The sequence below is a fragment of the Delphinus delphis genome, chromosome X (genome assembly GCF_949987515.2).
Source record: "Delphinus delphis chromosome X, mDelDel1.2, whole genome shotgun sequence".
Taxonomy (NCBI): domain Eukaryota; kingdom Metazoa; phylum Chordata; class Mammalia; order Artiodactyla; family Delphinidae; genus Delphinus; species Delphinus delphis.
Window position 1 is genome coordinate 95,921,752 of NC_082704.1, and position 21,500 is coordinate 95,943,251.

General features: G+C 38.1%; 1 protein-coding gene across 1 annotated transcript in view; it reads right to left on the reverse strand.

Annotated features, from left to right (window-relative positions):
- CFAP47 (cilia and flagella associated protein 47) overlaps positions 1–21,500 on the reverse strand; it is a 505,984-nt gene that overhangs the window by 370,361 nt on the left and 114,123 nt on the right. The window contains 3 exon segments of the mRNA XM_069540349.1: positions 2,640–2,734; positions 14,337–14,481; positions 17,708–17,785. Coding sequence (XP_069396450.1) covers positions 2,640–2,734; positions 14,337–14,481; positions 17,708–17,785 — 318 coding nt within the window.

Sequence of the window (21,500 nt, forward strand, 5' to 3'; positions counted from 1 at the left end):
CCCAACATAGCCAAAAATAAATAAATAAATAAAATTTAAAAGAAAAATGGCCAATGGTATTTTAAAAGGAAAAGAATACAGTATCCTACCAGAGAATTAAAAGAATTTTAATAGTACCAACCAGGCCAAATTGTTAGCAAATAAATCATTACTGTTGTATGGTGGCTTGTTATGCAAGAAGAATCAAAGAATTTTAAGTGCAATTTAAAATTCACCTTTCACCTCTGAGGTTGGCAGAATATTACATACACATACATATATAATGGATGCAACCTAGTTGTACAAAGAAAGACGACAGTAAGCAACATTTTACATTGTTACTAGTGGCTAATACTACTGGTATAACCTTTTTGAAGAGTAATTTGACAACGCATATCAATAGCCTAAAATATGTGCACGGAGTTTGACCCAATTATTCTACTTCTAGGATGATATAATGAACGCCTATAATGTGAAAACAAACAGTTATTTACAAGGATGTTTCTTACAGAATCATTTATAGAGTCAAAAAATGGAAAAATCTTAAGTGTACAGTAAGAAGGATTAGTTTAATAACTATAACATAGTATAGCCATAAAATATTATCCCTAAAAAATTAAATTGCATTTAGAATACTTAATGACACAAAAAGCAATTGATAACATTTAAATTAATACACTCAGCAAAAAAAATGCAGGTTAAAAATGTTCATAAAGTATTATTTCATTATAATTATAGACATAGAAATATAAGTATAGAGATAGAAGGAGAAAAAACAAAGATACCCCAAAATATAAACAGAGGTCATTGTTATGTATTAGGATTTATTTTGTATTCTTTCTTTCAGCTTTTCTAAACTTCCCATTTAATTTTGACAAGAGACTTTAATAATCAGGAGGAGAATATCACTGATATGCAAGATTGAAATATAAGATGATGCTGAGAAAACCTGCAAATCGTTAGGATACGTGGGAGTTGAGTAGGCTTTGAAAGCTATTAAAATACTGTAAAAATTAAAAAGATAAACATCCTCTGAATCTCTTCAAATAACTTGTTAATTATGCTTTTGTCTGAATTAGAAAGACAAGTCACAGATTGTATTATTCAACAAATAATTGTAATACCTTGACAATATTTCATGCACTTCAAAATCCGAAAATGTAAATAATGTGTATTTTGATATTATCTGATAGCCCAAATTAGGCCAAAGGAAACTATTCCTAAAATGACTTTCAAAAAAAGCAAAGATGTTCTCTCTCTTCTGGATAACCCTGCTAAAGAGTATCTATCTAAATGTCACTGGTTCATGAATGTAGATGAATAATTATTACACAGTAAACCTGTAGAAATCAAATATAGTATGGTATACATCTTAATTATTACACACTAAACCTGTAGAAATCAAATATAGTATGGTATACATCTTAATGTTGTATAATACAACTTAATGTTGTAGATAAAATTAAAATTTTTCATTTTCTTTAATATCAGAAGAGTAACCTTTGATATCTCATCCACTATGATTGTCAAAAACTAGAACAGACAAAAGAGTGAACTCTGTAGACATTATCATTCCATGTGAACCATATGTGCACAAAACCCACAAAATACATGCCAGCTAATGTACTGCACCTAAGAAGGCAAAATTAATCTTTAGCATTTTCTTAAATCTGAATGTGTCCTTAAATTTTCTTGACTTTTTCCTCCTGAAAGCTAAATAACAGCTATCATTGTTCCTAAAATAAGATTTTAATCTCAGTAAACTCTGTAGTTTAGTAACATTACTAAAAAATGGATTATTAAAGATGTACTTTGTTAGCATTCAATACACCTTCTTGTTGTGTTTTAATTCCTTTCCTTTAGTTGATTCTATCCTACACCTACTGGGTACAAGGCATCATGCTAGTTATGCTGGAATATAAAAAATGTTTTGACATAAGAGTTTCATACTCTAATTGCCATATAGCAGTTTGATTCTTGTTTGGGAGGATGCAGCGACATGCCTTTCCATATCATAGGTAGCAAGACGCTCTCTCTTTGGCACTTCTATTGCCTTCAAAGCAAAAGCATATCAGAGATTGCCCCTGAAATTTTGCCAGTGGTATCCCTTCCTCCTGGGCACATTCTAGGAAAGGTTTTTTTCTTTGATTTTCTTTGCTTGTTGTTTTTGTTGGTGTTTTTAAATCACCAAACATCGAGGGACACTACCCAAGAACCAGTGTTATAGCAACCCCTCTTAAATCTTCACAGCATGTCTTTGGTGATTTCAGGTAATGATTCTAAGAACATCAAGCATACCCCACTCAAATATAAGTAGAAAGCACATGCTGGCTCAAATATAAGTGATTTTGGGGTTAGCCTCAACTTTCCTCTCCTTCACAACATGTCATATCTTGAATTTTCTAGAGAGCATAACTGAGACCACAAGACCACGAAGGCTCCTTGTGTGTGCCCTCTGCACCTCTTGAGATACACTGCAAGCATGAAGCCAGACAACTCCACGATCATTTTACTGAATTAAAGGGTATACCCAGACATGCTCACAAGTAGAAAAAGACCCACTACAAAAAGAACTTAGGTGATCTTCAATAGCTTCTTAGTTAGGATTATCTTAACTCCACAACTCTCCAGTAATGTGAGTAATAGAAAGCTTAACTTACTTCTTTGGGAGAAAATGCTAGGCCACACTCCAGAGATGTCTCTCTCTCTAACTCCAAGGAATATATGTCAGGAAATGCAGTGTCTGTGAATTCCCCTATAAGAGCAGAAAAAGGACACTTTTTTTTTTTAAGCCAGATACATATCTATGATGCTATTGTTAAATGTGGAAATGAAACTTTGAGAAACCTCATCAAAATGTTCACAACAATCAAAAAACAGTCGCTAAAACATCTGTGCGGGGCTGCATAAGGTTGCTAGGTTAAGGAATCACTCTTAATGCCAAGATGCTAATCAGCAAAACTGGTATCCAAAAATGGAACAAATATATATTCAATCAGCAAAACAGAGAGGATAAACCTATTTTTTAAAATCTCCAAAGTTCAAGAATGATACCACAGTCATATTCAGATGAATATAAAAAGGTATAAAGGTCAAGATCAAATAACTGACTGAATCTTAGGTCTGAGAAAATTGAGACTCCCTCTCCAGTGAAGATGGAACAGGGAGAATCCAGACCTCCTCTGATGCCTTACGGAGTTCACAAAGAAGATAAACACAATTTCGTACAAGAAAACTTTTCAACAAAATGGTATCACTCCAGATACAAAGGCATTGGGTGGAGATACAGAAACAACTGTCAAATAGTAACACAAACTTCAGGGTCAAAAATTATAACCACTTAAATAAACTTCTAAAATAAGTTCCTGAAAGATCAAATGTTAGCTACAATAGAACCTCTGCCCTCATCTAAACAATTCTAAAAATCCTTTTTTCTCCCTAAAGTTTTCTGATTAATCCAAGGAATGATAATAATTTCAATTACCCTGTCTCAAAATAAACTTAAATAACTCATTTCATTCTCCTTCACCCTACTCAATTTCTCTCAACTTGATGTATGATATAAAAACCATTAAACAAATGAAGAAAAAGGATCCATTAAGTGTTTATTAACACAAACATGTTTGTGGTGTGGGAAAAAATACATATATTATACAGCAAAGAATATCCACCTAGAATGGCTATATATCTCGAATACATAAAATATAATAAAAATAGATATTCTTAAGTATATTTGAAGTATATATAAACATATAGATTGTGAAATGCAATAATCCAAGACAGCATCAATAAATATTTCTTGAGCACCTATAATGTGCAGAGAACTATGTCAGACAACTCTAGCAGAAAACAAAAATTGGAACCATAGTCCTTGACCTCATGGAGCTCACAGCGTAGTAAGGGAGACAAACAAGTACAAAGCTCTTTTTGATACAAGGTACAATTTGGTTAGTGCTATAATAAAACTCACCTAATGTCCTAAAGGAGCAAAGGCAAAAAAAATAATTTCAACCGATTGGACAGGGGTACGAATGGGGCTAATGATTCATAGGAATGCAGGAGGTTGATGCTAATTTATAAAAGAGGGTAGAATCTCAGGCAGCAGGGACAGAAGAGGAGGAACTAGCCTAGGAGGAGGGAAGCCCAGTGCCAGAGGAAGTGTGTAACACAATCTGGTTGCAGTAGAGACAGCTGATGGAGCCTACAATGGGAGAGGTGACTGGAAAGAAAAGGTGGCATCATAGCTAAACAGATCTCAGTATTTCCTCCCCCTTAAGTCATTCTTGTCCTGAAACGATAATGTGAAAAACCAAGTCTAATTTGTCACAGAAGGACATTTATGTTTTAACATACTCATAATAATAAAATACATTTTCAGGACATTTTAAGTATAAACTTTATTGAAAATTGTTAATAATTGTTAAGATCAACTTATATACATCCTAGACTGTGTCAGCAGCCTGCTGTTGAGAACCACTGCTGCTGGTAACAGGAAACCAACAAAGCTTTTCAAGCAGAGGGCAGATGGGATAAGATCTCTGCTTGAAGGAGATCACTCTCTGGTATAGGTATGAGGATAAAGGCTTGGAGGCAAGGAAAGCATTTTAAAAGATGATCCAGTGACCTAGAAGGGAAGCTTGAGCTAGGGCTAAGGCAGAATTGTGGAAAGAAATGCATCTTGCCGAGTAGCTCTGCAGAATAACCAGGAAGAGCCTGTGATTCATTAACAAGGTGCATGAATGCATACGAGGCAGTCAGAGTAAAGTGTTAATGCAACTAAAGTTTCAACATCCAGATTTTCCAAAACAGAATATAAATCTCATATGGATTTCCAACTGCCTACTGTTATGATTCCTGGGCTATTCCACAGTCCCCTCAAACACAGCATGCTTGCCTAGATCTATTCCTTCCCTCACATTATATCAACTATGAATAGTCCCTCCCATCACATACGTCTTAGAGTCAAAAACTGGGAGCGATCCAAGACTTCCTACTCCTCCTTAATACTGATGTCCGCTTGGTAACCACATCGAGGCATTGCTAATTTCTCAGCACCTCTGTACTCTCCTCCTTCCCGTCCCTGGTATCAATGTCTGAGCTCAGGCTCTCATCACTTCTCACCTGTATGGCCACCATACCTAACTGATCCCCCTGTCTCTGTTTTTGCCCCTCCTGTACCCACCTTTTCCCCCAGCCCATTTTCAACTTTGCTCCAAAAGGAAAATTAGTGAAGTGCAAGCCTACTCATACCATTGCCTGGATATCAATCCTTTAATTGTGCTGCCTAACCTCTAGGATAAATGTCCAGAAAAAACTATTAGTTACCTGGGTCTCACTTGCCCCTCTATACTCTAGATAGTCCAAACTACTTGCCACACTGACTCATTTCTAGGCCTTTACTTGCATTCTTTCATATCACCTTCTCTGTTTCTCTCCTTATTTCTTCTAAATTCAGATTAGGCATCAACTTCTCCAAGAAATCTTTCCTGTTGGTGATTCTCAGCTAGTTTCCCTTAGCATATGCTTCCTTAGCACCAGGTACTGACCTGTCTTGTAGCATCCACATGCTATATGGTAATAACCCAATTCTTTTTTTTTTTTTTTTTTTTTTTTTTGCGGTACGCGGGCCTCTCACTGTTGTGGCCTCTCCCGTTGCGGAGCACAGGCTCCAGACGCGCAGGCTCAGCGGCCATGGCTCACGGGCCCAGCCACTCCGCGGCATGTGGGATCTTCCCGGACTGGGGCACGAACCTGTGTCCCCTGCATCGGCAGGCGGATTCTCAACCACTGCGCCACCAGGGAAGCCCCTAACCCAATTCTTTGTCTCTCTCTCTTACTGTTATATAGGTGGTCTCCATTTGTCATTTAGATCCAATAGCCATCTTTCTCTGCTCTCCTCTGTCCTGACCTCTACAGACTGATTTATCTAGGTCCCTTGCTCTTCTGTCTCTGATTTGGTTCAACCACAGGGAAATGTCAGCAAGATATCAGAGAGTAGGAGGTATTTATGCCCTCATGTCTTCCCTGCCTTGGCTGCAATTCTGGCAAGGACAGCAATTTTTTTTTTTTTTTTTTACAGTTATAGCTTTTATTAGATGGCCCCTCTTTCAGAGTTTCACCACTCACAGGGCTTCAATAATATCTTGCCTCCTCTTGCTCCTTCCGGCCTAGAGGTAGAAGCAGCTTCCATCCCTTGTCAGTTTTTTTTAACCTGGCTCCCAGGTCCATACATAATTCCTTCACTAAATCATCTTCAGTTAAATGCTTTGAGTCATTTGTTTACTACTAAGACCCTAACTGATAAACTTACTGTTAACTTTTAGAGAACAAGTAAGATGTCTTATTATCTTTATACATTCAAAGTCTAGTATCTGGCCTATAATTGGTATTCAACAAATATGTACTGAAGAAGAAATGACTAAACCAACGGTTGGCAAACATTTTTCTGTAAGGGTTTATATAGTAAATATTTTAGGCTTTGCAAGCCATAAGGTTTCTGTCACAACTATTCAACCCTGCCATTCATGAAAGCATCCAGAAACAATATACAAACAAATGAGTGTGACTGCGTTCTAATAAAACCTTCTTTATAAAAAAACAGGTGTCAGGCCAGATTTGGCCCACAGACTTTAGTTTGCCAACACCTGGAGTAAACAAATGAAATACTTTATAAAAGTGCATTTTTTTCAAACTTAATTTAACATAAAGATACCTAATATATAGGTAAACACAGAGAGAGAACTCTCCAAAACATTCACCTGAAATTCTTAAGCAATTAAAACTAGCAATTAATAATTTTATTTTCATTTATAGTATATACTTATGTATAATATACTTAACCTACTATATTATATCAATTAATAAGCACAGTTATATGTCATGCATTATCAAAGTCTTCTGATATATATACATGTATTTCTAGAAATAGAACCATTATGGTTTATAGGATATAAGAAAAATATGGGGGACTTCCGGGAAGATGGCGGAAGAGTAAGACGCGGAGATCACCTTCCTCCCCACAGATACACCAGAAATACATCTACGCGTGGAACAACTCCTTCGGAGCACCTACTGAACGCTGGCAGAAGACCTCAGACCTCCCAAAAGGCAAGGAACACCCCACGTACCTGGTTAGGGCAAAAGAAAAAACTAAACAGAGACAAAAGTATAGGGACGGGTCCTGCACCAGCGGGAGAGAGCTGTGAAGGAGGAAAAGTGTCCACACACTAGGAAGCCCCTTCGCGGGCGGAGACTGCGGGAGGTGGAGTGGGGGAGCTTGGGAGCTGCGGAGGAGAGCACAGCAACAGGGGTGCGGAGGGCAAAGCGGACAGATTCCAGCGCAGAGGATCGGGCCGACCGGAACTCACCAGCCGAGAGGCTTGTCTGCTCGCCCGCCAGGGCGGGCGGGACTGGGAGCTGAGGCTCCGGCTTCTGTCGGAGCGCCGGGAGAGGACTGAGGTTGGTGGCGTGAACACAGCCTGCAGGGCGTTAGTGCACCACGGCTAGCCGGGAGGGAGTCCGGGGAAAAGTCTGGACCTGACGAAGAGGCAAGAGACTTTTACGTCCCTCTTTGTTTCCTGGTGCACGAGGAGAGGGGATTAAGAACACTGCTTGAGAGAGCTCCAGGGACGGGCGCGAGCCGCGGCTAAAAGTGCGGAGCCCAGAGACAGACATGAGACGCTAAGGCCGCTGCTGCCGCCACCAGGAGGCCTGTGTGCGAACACAGGTCACTAGCCACACGCCCTTCCGGGGAGCCTGTGCAGCCCGCCACTGCCAGGGTCCCGGGATCCAGGGACAACTCCCGCGGGAGAACACACGGCGCGCCTCAGGCTGCAACGTCACCCCGGCCTCTGCCGCCGCAGGCCCGGCCCACACTCCGGGACCCTCCCTACCCACCGGCCTGAGTGAGCCAGAGCCTCCGAATCAGCGGCTCCTTTAACCCCGTCCTATCTGAGCAAAGAACAGACGCCCTCCGGCAACCTACACGCACAGGCGGGGCCAAATCCAAAGCTGAGCCCCTGGGAACTGTGAGAACAAAGAAGAGAAAGGGAAATCTCTCCCAGCAGCCTCAGAAGCAGCGGATTAAAGCTCCACAATCAACTTGATATACCCTGCATCTGTGGAATACCTGAATAGACAAGGAATCATCCCAAATTAAGGAGCCCTGTGGATGAAAGGCTCTTGGTGCTGCAGCCAGGAGTCAGTGCTGCTGTGCCTCTGAGGTGGGAGAGCCAACTTCAGGACACTGGTCCACAAGAGGCCTCCCAGCTGCACATAATATCAAACAGCAAAAATCTCCCAGAGATCTCCATCTCAACGCCAGCACCCAGCTTCACTCAATGACCAGCAAGCTACAGTGCTGGACATCCTATGCCAAACAACTAGCAACACAGGAACACAACCCCACCCATTAGCAGAGAGGCTGCCCAAAATCATAATAAATCTACAGACACCACAAAACACACCACCAGACGTGGACCTGCCCACCAGAAAGACAAGATCCAGCCTCATCCACCAGAACACAGGCACTAGTACCCTCCACCAGGAAGCCTACACAACCCACTGAACCAACCTTAGCCACTGGGGACAGACACAAAAAAATAACAGGAACTACGAACCTTCAGCCTGCAAAAAAGGAGACCCCAAACACAGATAAGCAAAATGAAAAGACAGAAAAACACACAGCAGATGAAGGAGCAAGATAAAAACCCACCAGACCTAACAAATGAAGAGGAAATAGGCAGTCTACCTGAAAAAGAATTCAGAATAATGATACTAAGGTTGATCCGAAATCTTGGAGATAAAATGGACAACAGAATGGACAAAATGCAAGAATCAGTTAACAAGGCCCTAGAAGAACTAAAGATGAAACAAGCAACAATGAACAACACAATAAATGAAATTAAAAGTACTCTAGATGGGATCAATAGCAGAATAAGTGAGGCAGAAGAACGGATAAGTGACCTGGAAGATAAAATAGTGGAAATAACTACTGCAGAGCAGAATAAAGAAAAAAGAATGAAAAGAACTGAGGACAGTCTCAGAGACCGCTGGGACAACATTAAACGCACCAACACTCGAATTATAGGGGTTCCAGAAGAAGAAGAGAAAAAGAAAGGGACTGAGAAAATATTTGAAGAGATTATAGTTGAAAACTTCCCTAATATGGGAAAGGAAATAGTTAATCAAGTCCAGGAAGCACAGAGAGTCCCATACAGGATAAATCCAAGGAGAAATACGCCAAGACACATATTAATCAAACTGTCAAAAATTAAATACAAAGAAAACATATTAAAAGCAGCAAGGGAAAACAACAAATAACACACAAGGGAATCCCCATAAGGTTAACAGCTGATCTTTCAGCAGAAACTCTGCAAGCCAGAAGGGAGTGGCAGGACATATTGAAAGTGTTGAAGGAGAAAAACCTGCAACCAAGATTACTCTACCCAGCAAGGATCTCATTCAGATTTGATGGAGAAATCAAAACCTTTACAGACAAGCAAAAGCTGAGAGAGTTCAGCACCACGAAACCAGCTCTACAACAACTGCTAAAGGAACTTCTCTACGCAAGAAACACAAAAGAAGGAAAAGACCTACAATAACAAACCCAAAACAATTAAGAAAATGGGAATGGGAACACACATATCGATAATTACCTTAAATGTAACTGGACTAAATGCTCCCACCAAAAGACACAGATTGGCTGAATGGATACAAAAACAAGACCCATATATTTGCTGTCTACAAGAGACCCACTTCAGACCTAGAGACACATACAGACTGAAAGTAAGGGGATGGAAAAAAGTATTCCATGCAAATGGAAACCAAAAGAAAGCTGGAGTAGCAATTCTCATATCAGACAAAATAGACTTTAAAATAAAGACTATTAGAAGAGACAAAGAAGGACACTACATAATGATCAAGGGATTGATCCAAGAGGAAGATATAACAATTGTAAATATTTATGCACCCAACATAGGTGCACCTCAATACATAAGGCAAATACTGACAACCATAAAAGGGGAAATCGACAGTAACACATTCATAGTAGGGGACTTTAACACCCCACTTTCACCAATGGACAGATCATCCAAAATGAAAATAAATAAGGAAACACAAGCTTTAAATGATACATTAAACGAGAAGGAGTTAATTGATATTTATAGGACATTCCATCCAAAAACAACAGAATACACATTTTTCTCAAGTGCTCATGGAACATTCTCCAGGATAGATCATATCTTGGGTCACAAATCAAGCCTTGGTAAATTTAAGAAAATCGAAATTGTATCAAGTATCTTTTCTGACCACAATGCTATGAGACTCGATATCAATTACAGGAGAAGATCTGTAAAAAATACAAACACATGGAGGCTAAACAATACACTACTTAATAACGACGTGATCACTGAAGAAATCAAAGAGGAAATAAAAAATACCTAGAAACAAATGACAATGGAGACACGACGACTCAAAATCTATGGGATGCAGCAAAAGCAGTTCTAAGAGGGAAGTTTATAGCAATACAATCTTACCTTAAGAAACAGGAAACATCTCGAATAAACAACCTAACCTTGCACCTAAAGCAATTAGAGAAAGAAGAACAAAAAAACCCCAAAGTTAGCAGGAGGAAAGAAATCATAAAAATCAGATCAGAAATAAATGAAAAAGAAATGAAGGAAACGATAGCAAAGATCAATAAAACTAAAAGCTGGTTCTTTGAAAGGATAAACAAAATTGATAAACCATTAGCCAGACTCATCAAGAAAAAAAGGGAGAAGACTCAAATCAATAGAATTAGAAATGAAAAAGGAGAAGTAACAACTGACACTGCGGAAATACAAAAGATTATGAGAGATTACTACAAGCAACTCTATGCCAATAAAATGGACAAGCTGGAAGAAATGGACAAATTCTTAGAAAGGCACAACCAGCCAAGACTGAATCAGGAAGAAATAGAAAATATGAACAGACCAATCACAAGCACTGAAATTGAAACTGTGATTAAAAATCTTCCAACAAGCAAAAGCCCAGGACCAGATGGCTTCACAGGCGAATTCTATCAAACATTTAGAGAAGAGCTATTACCTATCCTTCTCAGACTCTTCCAAAATATAGCAGAGGGAGGAACACTCCCCAACTCATTCTACGAGGCCACCATCACCCTGATACCAAAACCAGACAAGGATGTCACAAAGAAAGAAAACTACAGGCCAATATCACTGATGAACATAGATGCAAAGATCCTCAACAAAATACTAGCAAACAGAATCCAACAGCACATTAAACGGATCATACACCATGATCAAGTGGGGTTTATTCCAGGAATGCAAGGATTCTTCAATATTCGCAAATCAATCAACGTGATACACCACATTAACAAATTGAAGGAGAAAAACCATATGATCATCTCAATAGATGCAGAGAAAGCTTTTGACAAAATTCAACACCCATTTATGATAAAAACCCTGCAGAAAGTAGGCATAGAGGGAACTTTCCTCAACATAATAAAGGCCATATATGACAAACCCACAGCCAACATCGTCCTCAATGGTGAAAAACTGAAAGCATTTCCACTAAAATCAGGAACAAGACAAGGCTGCCCACTCTCACCACTCTTATTCAACATAGTTTTGGAAGTTTTAGCCACAGCAATCAGAGAAGAAAAGGAAATAAAAGAAATCCAAATCGGAAAAGAAGAAGTAAAGCTGTCACTGTTTGCAGATGACATGATACTATACATAGAGAATCCTAAAGATGCTACCAGAAAACTACTAGAGCTAATCAATGAATTTGGTAAAGTAGCAGGATACAAAATTAATGCACAGAAATCTCTGGCATTCCTATACACTAAGGATGAAAAATCTGAAAGTGAAATCAAGAAAACACTCCCATTTACCATTGCAACAAAAAGAATAAAATACCTAGGAATAAACCTACCTAAGGAGACAAAAGACCTGTATGCAGAAAATTATAAGACACTGATGAAAGAAATTAAAGATGATACAAATAGATGGAGAGATATACCATGTTCTTGGATTGGAAGAATCAACATTGTGAAAATGACTCTACTACCCAAAGCAATCTAAAGATTCAATGCAATCCCTATGAAACTACCACTGGCATTTTTCACAGAACTAGAAGAAAAAATTTCACAATTTGCATGGAAACACAAAAGACCCCGAATAGCCAAAGCAATCTTGAGAACGAAAAATGGAGCTGGAGGAATCAGGCTTCCTGACTTCAGACTCTACTACAAAGCTACAGTAATCAAGACAGTATGGTACTGGCACAAAAACAGAAATATAGATCAATGGAACAGGATAGAAAGCCCAGAGATAAACCCACGCACATATGGTCACCTTATCTTTGACAAAGGAGGCAGAAATGTACAGTGGAGAAAGGACAGCCTCATCAATAAGTGGTGCTGGGAAAACTGGACAGCTACATGTAAAAGTATGAGATTAGATCACTCCCTAACACCATACACAAAAATAAGCTCAAAATGGATTAAAGACCTAAATGTAAGGCCAGAAACTATCAAACTCTTAGAGGAAAACATAGGCAGAACACTCTATGACATACATCACAGCAAGGTCCTTTTTGACCCACCTCCTAGAGAAATGGAAATAAAAACAAAAGTAAACAAATGGGACCTAATGAAACTTAAAAGCTTTTGCACAGCAAAGGAAACCATAAAGAAGACCAAAAGACAACCCTCAGAATGGGAGAAAATATTTGCAAATGAAGCAACTGACAAAGGATTAATCTCCAAAATTTATAAGCAGCTCATGCAGCTCAATAACAAAAAAACAAACAACCCAATCCAAAAATGGGCAGAAGACCTAAATAGACATTTCTCCAAAGAAGATATACAGACTGCCAACAAACACATGAAAGAATGCTCAACATCATTAATCATTAGAGAAATGCAAATCAAAACTACAATGAGATATCATCTCACACCAGTCAGAATGGCCATCATCAAAAAATCTAGAAACAATAAATGCTGGAGAGGATGTGGAGAAAAGGGAACCCTGTTACACTGTTGGTGGGAATGTAAATTGATACAGCCACTGTGGAGAACAGTATGGAGGTTCCTTAAAAAGCTACAAATAGAACTACCATATGACCCAGCAATCCCACTACTGGTCATATACCCTGAGAAAACCATAATTCAAAAAGAGTCATGTACCAAAATGTTCATTGCAGCTCTATTTACAATAGCCCAGAGATGGAAACAACCTAAGTGTCCATCATCGGATGAATGGATAAAGAAGATGTGGCACATATATACAATGGAATATTACTCAGCCATAAAAAGAGACGAAATTGAGCTATTTGTAATGAGGTGGATAGACCTAGAGTCTGTCATACAGAGTGAAGTAAGTCAGAAAGAGAGAGACAAATACCGTATGCTAACACATATATATGGAATTTAAGAAAAAAAAATGTCATGAAAAACCTAGGGGTGAAACAGGAATAAAGACACAGACTTACTAGAGAATGGACTTGAGGCTATGGGGAGGGGGAAGGGTAAACGGTGACAAAGCGATAAAGAGGCATGGACATATATACACTACCAAACGTAAGGTAGACAGCTAGTGGGAAGCAGCCGCATAGCACAGGTAGATCAGCTCGGTGCTTTGTGACCGCCTGGAGGGGTGGGATAGGGAGGGTGGGAGGGAGGGAGACGCAAGCGGGAAGAGATATGGGAACATATGTATATATATAACTGATTCATTTTGTTGTGAAGCTGAAACTAACATACCATTGTAAAGCAATTATACTCCAATAAAGATGTTTAAACAAAAAAAAAAAAAAAAAAAAAGAAACCACAGGGGTGTATGCTGAGTGTGCCCATGGAAACAGGGGCCTGCTGGAACTAGCCTTGCTTTCCCATTTTGAAGGCTGCATTCATGCTGCCTTGAAGCTACCTGACATTCCCTGCTCTTGACAGGCCTGTCAACCCTGTAAGAATGCTTCGGGGAAAATTATGAGTCTGTTCTGTCTAAACCAGGTGCTTCCGCGGCCGCGGTTGTGGTCCGCCTGACAAGCTATAGAGCTAAAGGGAATCTCAACGTGAAAACCTGCCTTCAGGTTAGGCCCCTAGTAGCCGTGCAGAAAAGGAAGCGGGCAGCTGTTTCCATGAGTTCTTAGTCGCTTATATGCTTGATGCGAAAGGAAGTGCACTTTAAAAAAAAAAAAAAAAAAGAAAAATATGCATTGAGTCATAAGTCAAAAATACTTAAGAATAACTGCCCTTGACTTACAGTATTTGCTTAACATTATTCCTTAGAGCAAACTTAAAACTGTTTTACTTTTACAATAATATCATAATGGTATAAAATATATACCTGATTTGTCTTTAAAATCCATAGAAAAACCTTCAAAGTCTTCCAGATTAAACTCTGCTCTGGCACGTGTTATACCTTTGCTTTTTACTAAAAATGGAATAATCTGGGTAACGCCAACATAGGTGCCACTGAAGTTAAATACATCCTAAAACATAAAAAAAGAAATCATAATTAGAAGGTAGAGTAACAATTTATGGAAATAATGTAAACGAAAAATTACATTGCTAAACAGTAGATCTTAAAAGTCCTCATTATGAGAAAAAAATTGGTAAGTATGTTTGGTGACCAATGATAATTAGACTTACCATGGTGACCATTTCACAATATATACAAATATTGAATCATTATATTGTACACCTGAAACTAACATGTTATATGTCAATTATACCTCAATAAAAAAATACACTCATGTTTATCAAGGACATTATTACAGCAGTATTCTATACAAATTAGTTAAATTTTCCTTCTTCCCCCTCCCTCTTACATGTAATCAGTTACCAAATCCCATTAATTCTGACTTCTTCACCTCTTAACTTTATTGTAATTGTATAAAGTTAGTAACTCATCACTTTTTTTTTTTTTTTTTTCTCCTGTACGCAGGCCTCTCACTGTTGTGGCCTCTCCCGTTGTGGAGCACAGGCTCCGGACACGCAGGCTCAGCGGCCATGGCTCACGGGCCCAGCCGCTCTGCGGCATGTGGGATCTTCCCGGACCGGGGTACAAACCCGCGTCCCCTGCACCGGCAGGTGGCCTCTCAACCACTGCACCACCAGGGAAGCCCAGTAACTCATCACTTTTCATTTCATTGCTAGATTTGACTTTCTCCAATTCTCCCCTCCACATCTAAGTCACAATTAAACTAATTAAAAATCTGACCACATCATTTCCTGTCTTAAAATTTGATGATTCTCCTCTACAGGAGATCTACAGGACAATGTCAAGTTTGTTAGCAGGGCTCATAAAGTTCACCATGACCTTCCCCTGCCTCATGTTCCAGCCTTACCTAGCTCCACTCTCACCCCTATGACTTCATATTTCAGCAAGCTGTATGACTTGTCATTTCCAACCAGTACCTGGCGCTTCTCCCTTCTGTGTCTTTATCAAGGTGTCTCTTCTGTCAGAAGGCCCTTCTCTAACTTGTAATTGCCTGATAAAACACTATGCATCCTTCAAATACCAGTTGGATAAGCCACAATTAATTACCATATGATCGGGACTACTTCTGTTGCTTATGTTTATTCACATTATGACATCATAATGTCCGTTTATTTGTCTTTTTATGTCTCTTCTAGTGGACCTTAAGTCTCATTCATTTTTACATCTCTAGCACCTATCTGACATCTAGCTTAAATACATAAGGAATGTTTACTGAATGTATCTTAACTTTAGCTTATATGCCAGGCATGTGTACCCCACAAAACTCTGCAGGATTCCTCTTCTGGTAGAGTAACTATATGTACTTTACAGTTCCTTAGTAAAAGAATCACATACACCATTAAAAGAGAAAGAGGCAACAGTATCCTAATGCTGAGAAAAACATGGCATTAAGGTCAACTGTCCACTATTTGCTTCACTTAAAATATCAACCCAGTTCTACAGGTGAAATTTGTGAAATCCAAAACAGGTAGTGAAAGTTTGATGCTTCGTATGCAAAAAATCACTCCTCTTATCCCATTTCTGGTCTTTCCCATAGGTTAATTTGGATAAAATTTCCTAATTGTTATTAAGACACACAGTCAATGCCACACAGTTATTAGATATATTGCTAACAATATCTGGTAATACTAGAATATTGTTTTTAAAAGGTAACTGGGCATCAATGTTTAAAAATCCAACATAATTAAGAAATATTGATAAATATATATTAAAGTCCTATAAATTACTCAGTTATGCCATAACATGCAAAGCCTGCCACAAATATCTTTAGGACTAGGAAATGCAGTATTTAAAGTCTCCATCTTTGTCTAACATTGTTCAAGGAGGGACACCATATCAACTGAAAAAAAGCACTCTGGATACTACAGGAATCACCACTGTCTTGGACAAGCTAGCTTAGTATCCATCAGTCTATCTGGACTTACCATGCCTTCAACACTGAATAAAAGAAAGGTTAGAAAATTGTAACTTAAAGCCTAGAATTGTGGTGATGCCGTTAAAGTGCAGACTAGTGGTAAGGCCCTACCTGAGGCAACCAGCAGCCTCATCAATTTCTACTCAATTTAGTTCAGCACCAGAATGGTACTAGGTACTGGGGATAGAAAAACAAAAGGGCAGATAACCTGAAAATAATATGACAATTGCTACAATGGAGATGTTCCCAGAGTTTAAGATGTTTGTGACATCTAGTAAATGTCACAAGAGAGGGGAATATGGGCTTGCTTTGAAGGATCAGGGAAAGTTTCTTTAGGTAGGTAAGACCAGATCTAACTCTGAAAGCTTGGACAGAAAAAAAAAAAAAAAATAGCATGTATGTGCACTCTATCAACTGTAGAACAAAATTTCATTAGGGTACAGAACAATAATTCAAAAAATAAATTTGATTATAGTTCAGAAAATGTAAATCAATACCATAGTGGGGTATTTTACACTCAAAAGATTGGCAAACATTGTGTCTTATAATACAACTTATGGAGCAACAGAATGTGGATCAATGGAAACATGAGAAGAAAATACGGAAATTATCTTGTGAAGTCAAATATGTACATTATCTGCATCTCAGCAACTCCATTCCTAAAGAAACTATTTCATAAGTACCTTAGAAGATATGTACATAAATGTTCATAGCTATAGTATTTGTAATACCAAAAAAACAGACACTAATTGGATGGACAATGGAATGAGTCTACAAATTACAGTATGTCTACATAATGGACTATTAAGCAGCAGGGAAAATGAATAACATACAGCTACACATAACCTAGATGAAGTTTAAAAACATGATATTCAATTAAAAGTAACCCACCAAAGATAATATATCTTTGTTATAAAGCTCAGAAATGAACAAACTAAATAATGAACCATAAGGAATTCATACATATGTGGTAGCCTAATTAGAAAAAGTAAAGGGAGAACAATGACAAAATTCAGGAAAGTAGTTATCTCTTAAGAGGGGTAGGATCATGATGAAGCCTTCAGATAATTTAACGGTACTGGTACTGTTCTGCTACTTAAGTTCAGTGGTGAATTCTTAAACTTTCATTAATTGGCTTAATACTCTGCTTCATCACTTATATTTATATTACATATATTAATTTCTATGTGACAAATTACTACATAATAAAAATTTTTTAACCTAAATGGGCTGACTAGGGACACATAAATAAAAATCGCCACACTCATAAATTGATTATACAAATAGGTAACATACTCACAGGATTGATTTCAACATCAGCAATCTCAATAGATCCACCAGTCCTAAGATCTATGTCTTTTGCACGGTGAATAGCAATCTATTTAGGAAAAACATAAAACTCTGTAGAAACCACACTAAAATAGACTCATATACTGCTGAAGTATTACCTGGCATTTATATAACATTTTATAATTTAAATAATCATAACTTATTATAAACGTCACAAGATTTATTCTGGGAGTTATCATCCCATTTCTTGTGATGTAGAATTGATATTCCTAAAGGAGTGAATTTTCAACTCTTAAAAACTTCCATCACAAATGGGACCTCGTGAATTTGACTGAAGAGTTCTACCCATTTGCCTTGACATTATTGCTTCAAACTCTGTGTGAGCCTTTTGTATTTACCTAATTCCAAAGGAATATTCAAAATTAAAACAAGCAAGAAACTGAGTGCAAACACAGAAAGATACTAATATCCAAAACAACCATAATTCTAATGAGAGCAGCTAAAAATTGCTGAGTATATGGCCCAAGTATACTGCTAAATACATTATCTCCTTTTTAATCTTCAGTATTCTGTTAATACCCTAATTTCCAAGTGAGGAAAACTGGGGCTTAAGGTCACAAAACTTGAAAGCAGCAGTGGCTAAACTTGAACCAAGAACTGCCTGAGCACTCAATTTCTTCCAAGAAATTTAAGACAGTGAAATAAGAATTTAGTCATGTAACTCCTACAAAATAAGAACTATAGATTACATGAACATATAATTGTCTAATCAAAATCTCAGAAGCACAAAAATATCATTCCCTGAAAGCCCTACCTGTACAAGAACAGGTTAGCAGTCAACTTCGAGATTTAAATCTAAATGTATATTAAAAAAAGAGATATGAGTGTATTTCACTCTTTTGATAGAATCAGTGGCATTGTTTATAGGTAAAGAAACCACAAAATACCATTTTTTCAGAATTATTAAGGAAAGTGAGTGTCATCTAGACAATCTTATTAACCGAACTGCTTAATTCATACTACTATATGATTTCTATATTTTATTTACAGAATACATAGTACCTAAAATACTTGACTAAAATCATAAGAAGCATAACTTAATGCTTCAGAGGTAATTACAAATCAATATATTGCTTCACTGATGAACGCCATATGTAAGTCTCAACACCCCCATGGCTGCCTTTTACTCACTTCTCCTTTCGTGGGTAACTGAAGATTCCAGGCTGCCATAACCCATTTACTACCCTCACCAATTGCCCACTTGACCTTTTCATCTCCTGAGACTTCATCTGTACCCTGGACAATATCACCCGTCACAAATCCATGGCCTCAGAAACCATACATTCATCTGTCCCTCTCTTTCTCACAACCCTCTCTCATCCCTGCTTTCTCACCCATTTTCAGAGAATAGAGTTCCACGATGTCACATGTGTGATGTTTCCCTGATCAGCCCCAATTAACCTGTCTCCATTTTCTCCGTTATTCAACAAAGTTTATCATTCCAACTTCTCATCAATATATTCGATCCACTTATACTCATCTTGATTTTCACAGGGGTAACAGAAATAACCTCTATCATCTCTAAGATTAATCCTTAGCCTTCAGACCAACATGTATAAGCAATGGCCTCTTTACTAGACATCTCTACATAGGGATGCAAAAGGTGCCTCAAACTCATGATTTCCCTCTAAAATATGCTACTCATCCTCTAATCTTTCTTCAAATGTTGTTACCACCTGTCTCACACTTGACTTACCTGTTTTATTTATATGTGACCCCTTTCAATCATCAAACCCTAAATAGTCATCTCCTAAATTTGACTAGAATTTGTCTAGAATCCTACCTCCTGAGAACACAATCTTCTCCTGCCTGGACATCATCAGCAGACTAATAACTCTGCACTGGTCGCAGTTTAACACTGCTCTATAACCAAAGTGATGTCTGAAAAATGCAAATCTGAGTGTGAAACTCTCCATGCTTAAAAACTCCAAGCTCTTAAGATGAAATTTTGACTTCCTAAGTTGTTGCTAAGGACCTGTATGACTAAAATTTATACAGGCCTCTAAATACATCTTTCCCCACTATCATCCATTCAATCTATAACCAAGTCATGTTAAACTAAGTTTTTCATATCTGCCTTGTAGCTCTCCCTCTCCTCCCATATGCCTGAACACATTCAATTTTGTCTTCCTTGAATACTCTTTCCTCCTCTCCTCCCTCACCCCACTACTACCCCTTTCCTCTGGCTGATTCTTAACTCTGGTGTCTTTCAGATTTATCTTCCCCTAGGAAACTGCCCCTGACCATTTAAGCATGGGTTGCAAACCTCTCCCGTGTACGCCCCCAGCCTACTGTATTTCTCCATCATAGTACTTATTACACTATCTTTTAATTTTGAGTTGTTTGCATCCCCCATAATATTGTACATTCTTAGAGACCAAGGACCCTAGTTATCTTGTTCAATTTTGCATTCCTAGCAACGCAACAGAGCCTAACACATAATATGTGCCCAGTAAGTACGCATGGAATGGATGAATAAAGGAATCTCATTATAATATACTGTTAAAAAGGTAAGCTTTGTAAAAACAGCATGGTTCTCTAAAATACAGTGGAAACTAATCTCAGTAAAACCTATATTTTAGTGGCTATGTTTTTTATTTTTTCCAAAATAATATACAAAAAGTCTGCCTAAATATCAGACCGTATACCACAATATACACTTTATAAACATCTTTCAATATATACTTTTGTTTTTGTAATTTATTTGTTTTATTTAATTATTTTTGGCTGTGCTGGGTCTTCGTTGCTGTGCACGGGCCTTCTCTAGCTGTGGCGAGTGGGGGCTACTCTTCCTTGTGGTGCACGGGCTTCTCATCGCGGTGGCCTCTCCTGTTGTGGGGCAGGGGCTCTAGGCTCTCGGGCTTCAGTAGTTGTGGCGCGTGGGATCTAGAGCGCAGGCTCTGTAGTTGTGGCGCACGGGCTTAGTTGCTCCGTGGCTTGTGGGATCTTCCCAGACCAGGGCTCGAACCCATGTCCCCTGCATTGACAGGCGGATTCGTAACCAATGCGCCACCAGGGAAGCCCCCTATACTTCTTTATAAAAGTAAGATCTAATTATTAGGTTGTTTATTTGGGGGCCAGGCAAATTGGTGTTTATTATATTAAGCTAAATATTATTTAAGAACTAATGGTTATGGGAAATTGAAGGATAAAATGGAGGATATCTCTTAAGCCGTTCATTTTGATCTGATGATAGTGCACATATTACTTTTTTAATGTGAGTAAATGCACAGAGTTGATCATCAAATTGAAGATTAAGAGCATTCCATTCCATGAGTTTATAATAAGTAAAATTTACTACAGACTGGTCTTACATGTTTTATTTATTCTGTTTAATGAACACTTAGAGAAGTCCCTAAAATCAAGGTAATACCTTTTCATTTACATAATTCCCAGAACATAAAATAGTAAAACATTTTATGTGTGCTATAAAATACAGATATTAACGTCATATACAATTTTCCTATGATTCCTATAGTCATTAAAGCTATTTAAAATTAGCATTCCAAAACTGATTATTTTTTCCTTAGGTATCTAATTAACACCATGGAAAAAACAATCCTTTGCTCTGTGACTAGTGAGGGCTTGTCACAAGTCAGAGATGCCAAATATTCCAAGTTCATGTGAAAAATGCCTCATATCAATGAAATGTATCCATTTCAACGTAGTAGAAACTTCCATTAGCAACTTTCACCAAGAATATTTTCTACAAATCCTCTTGCCAAGTTCTGCTAACCATTTTT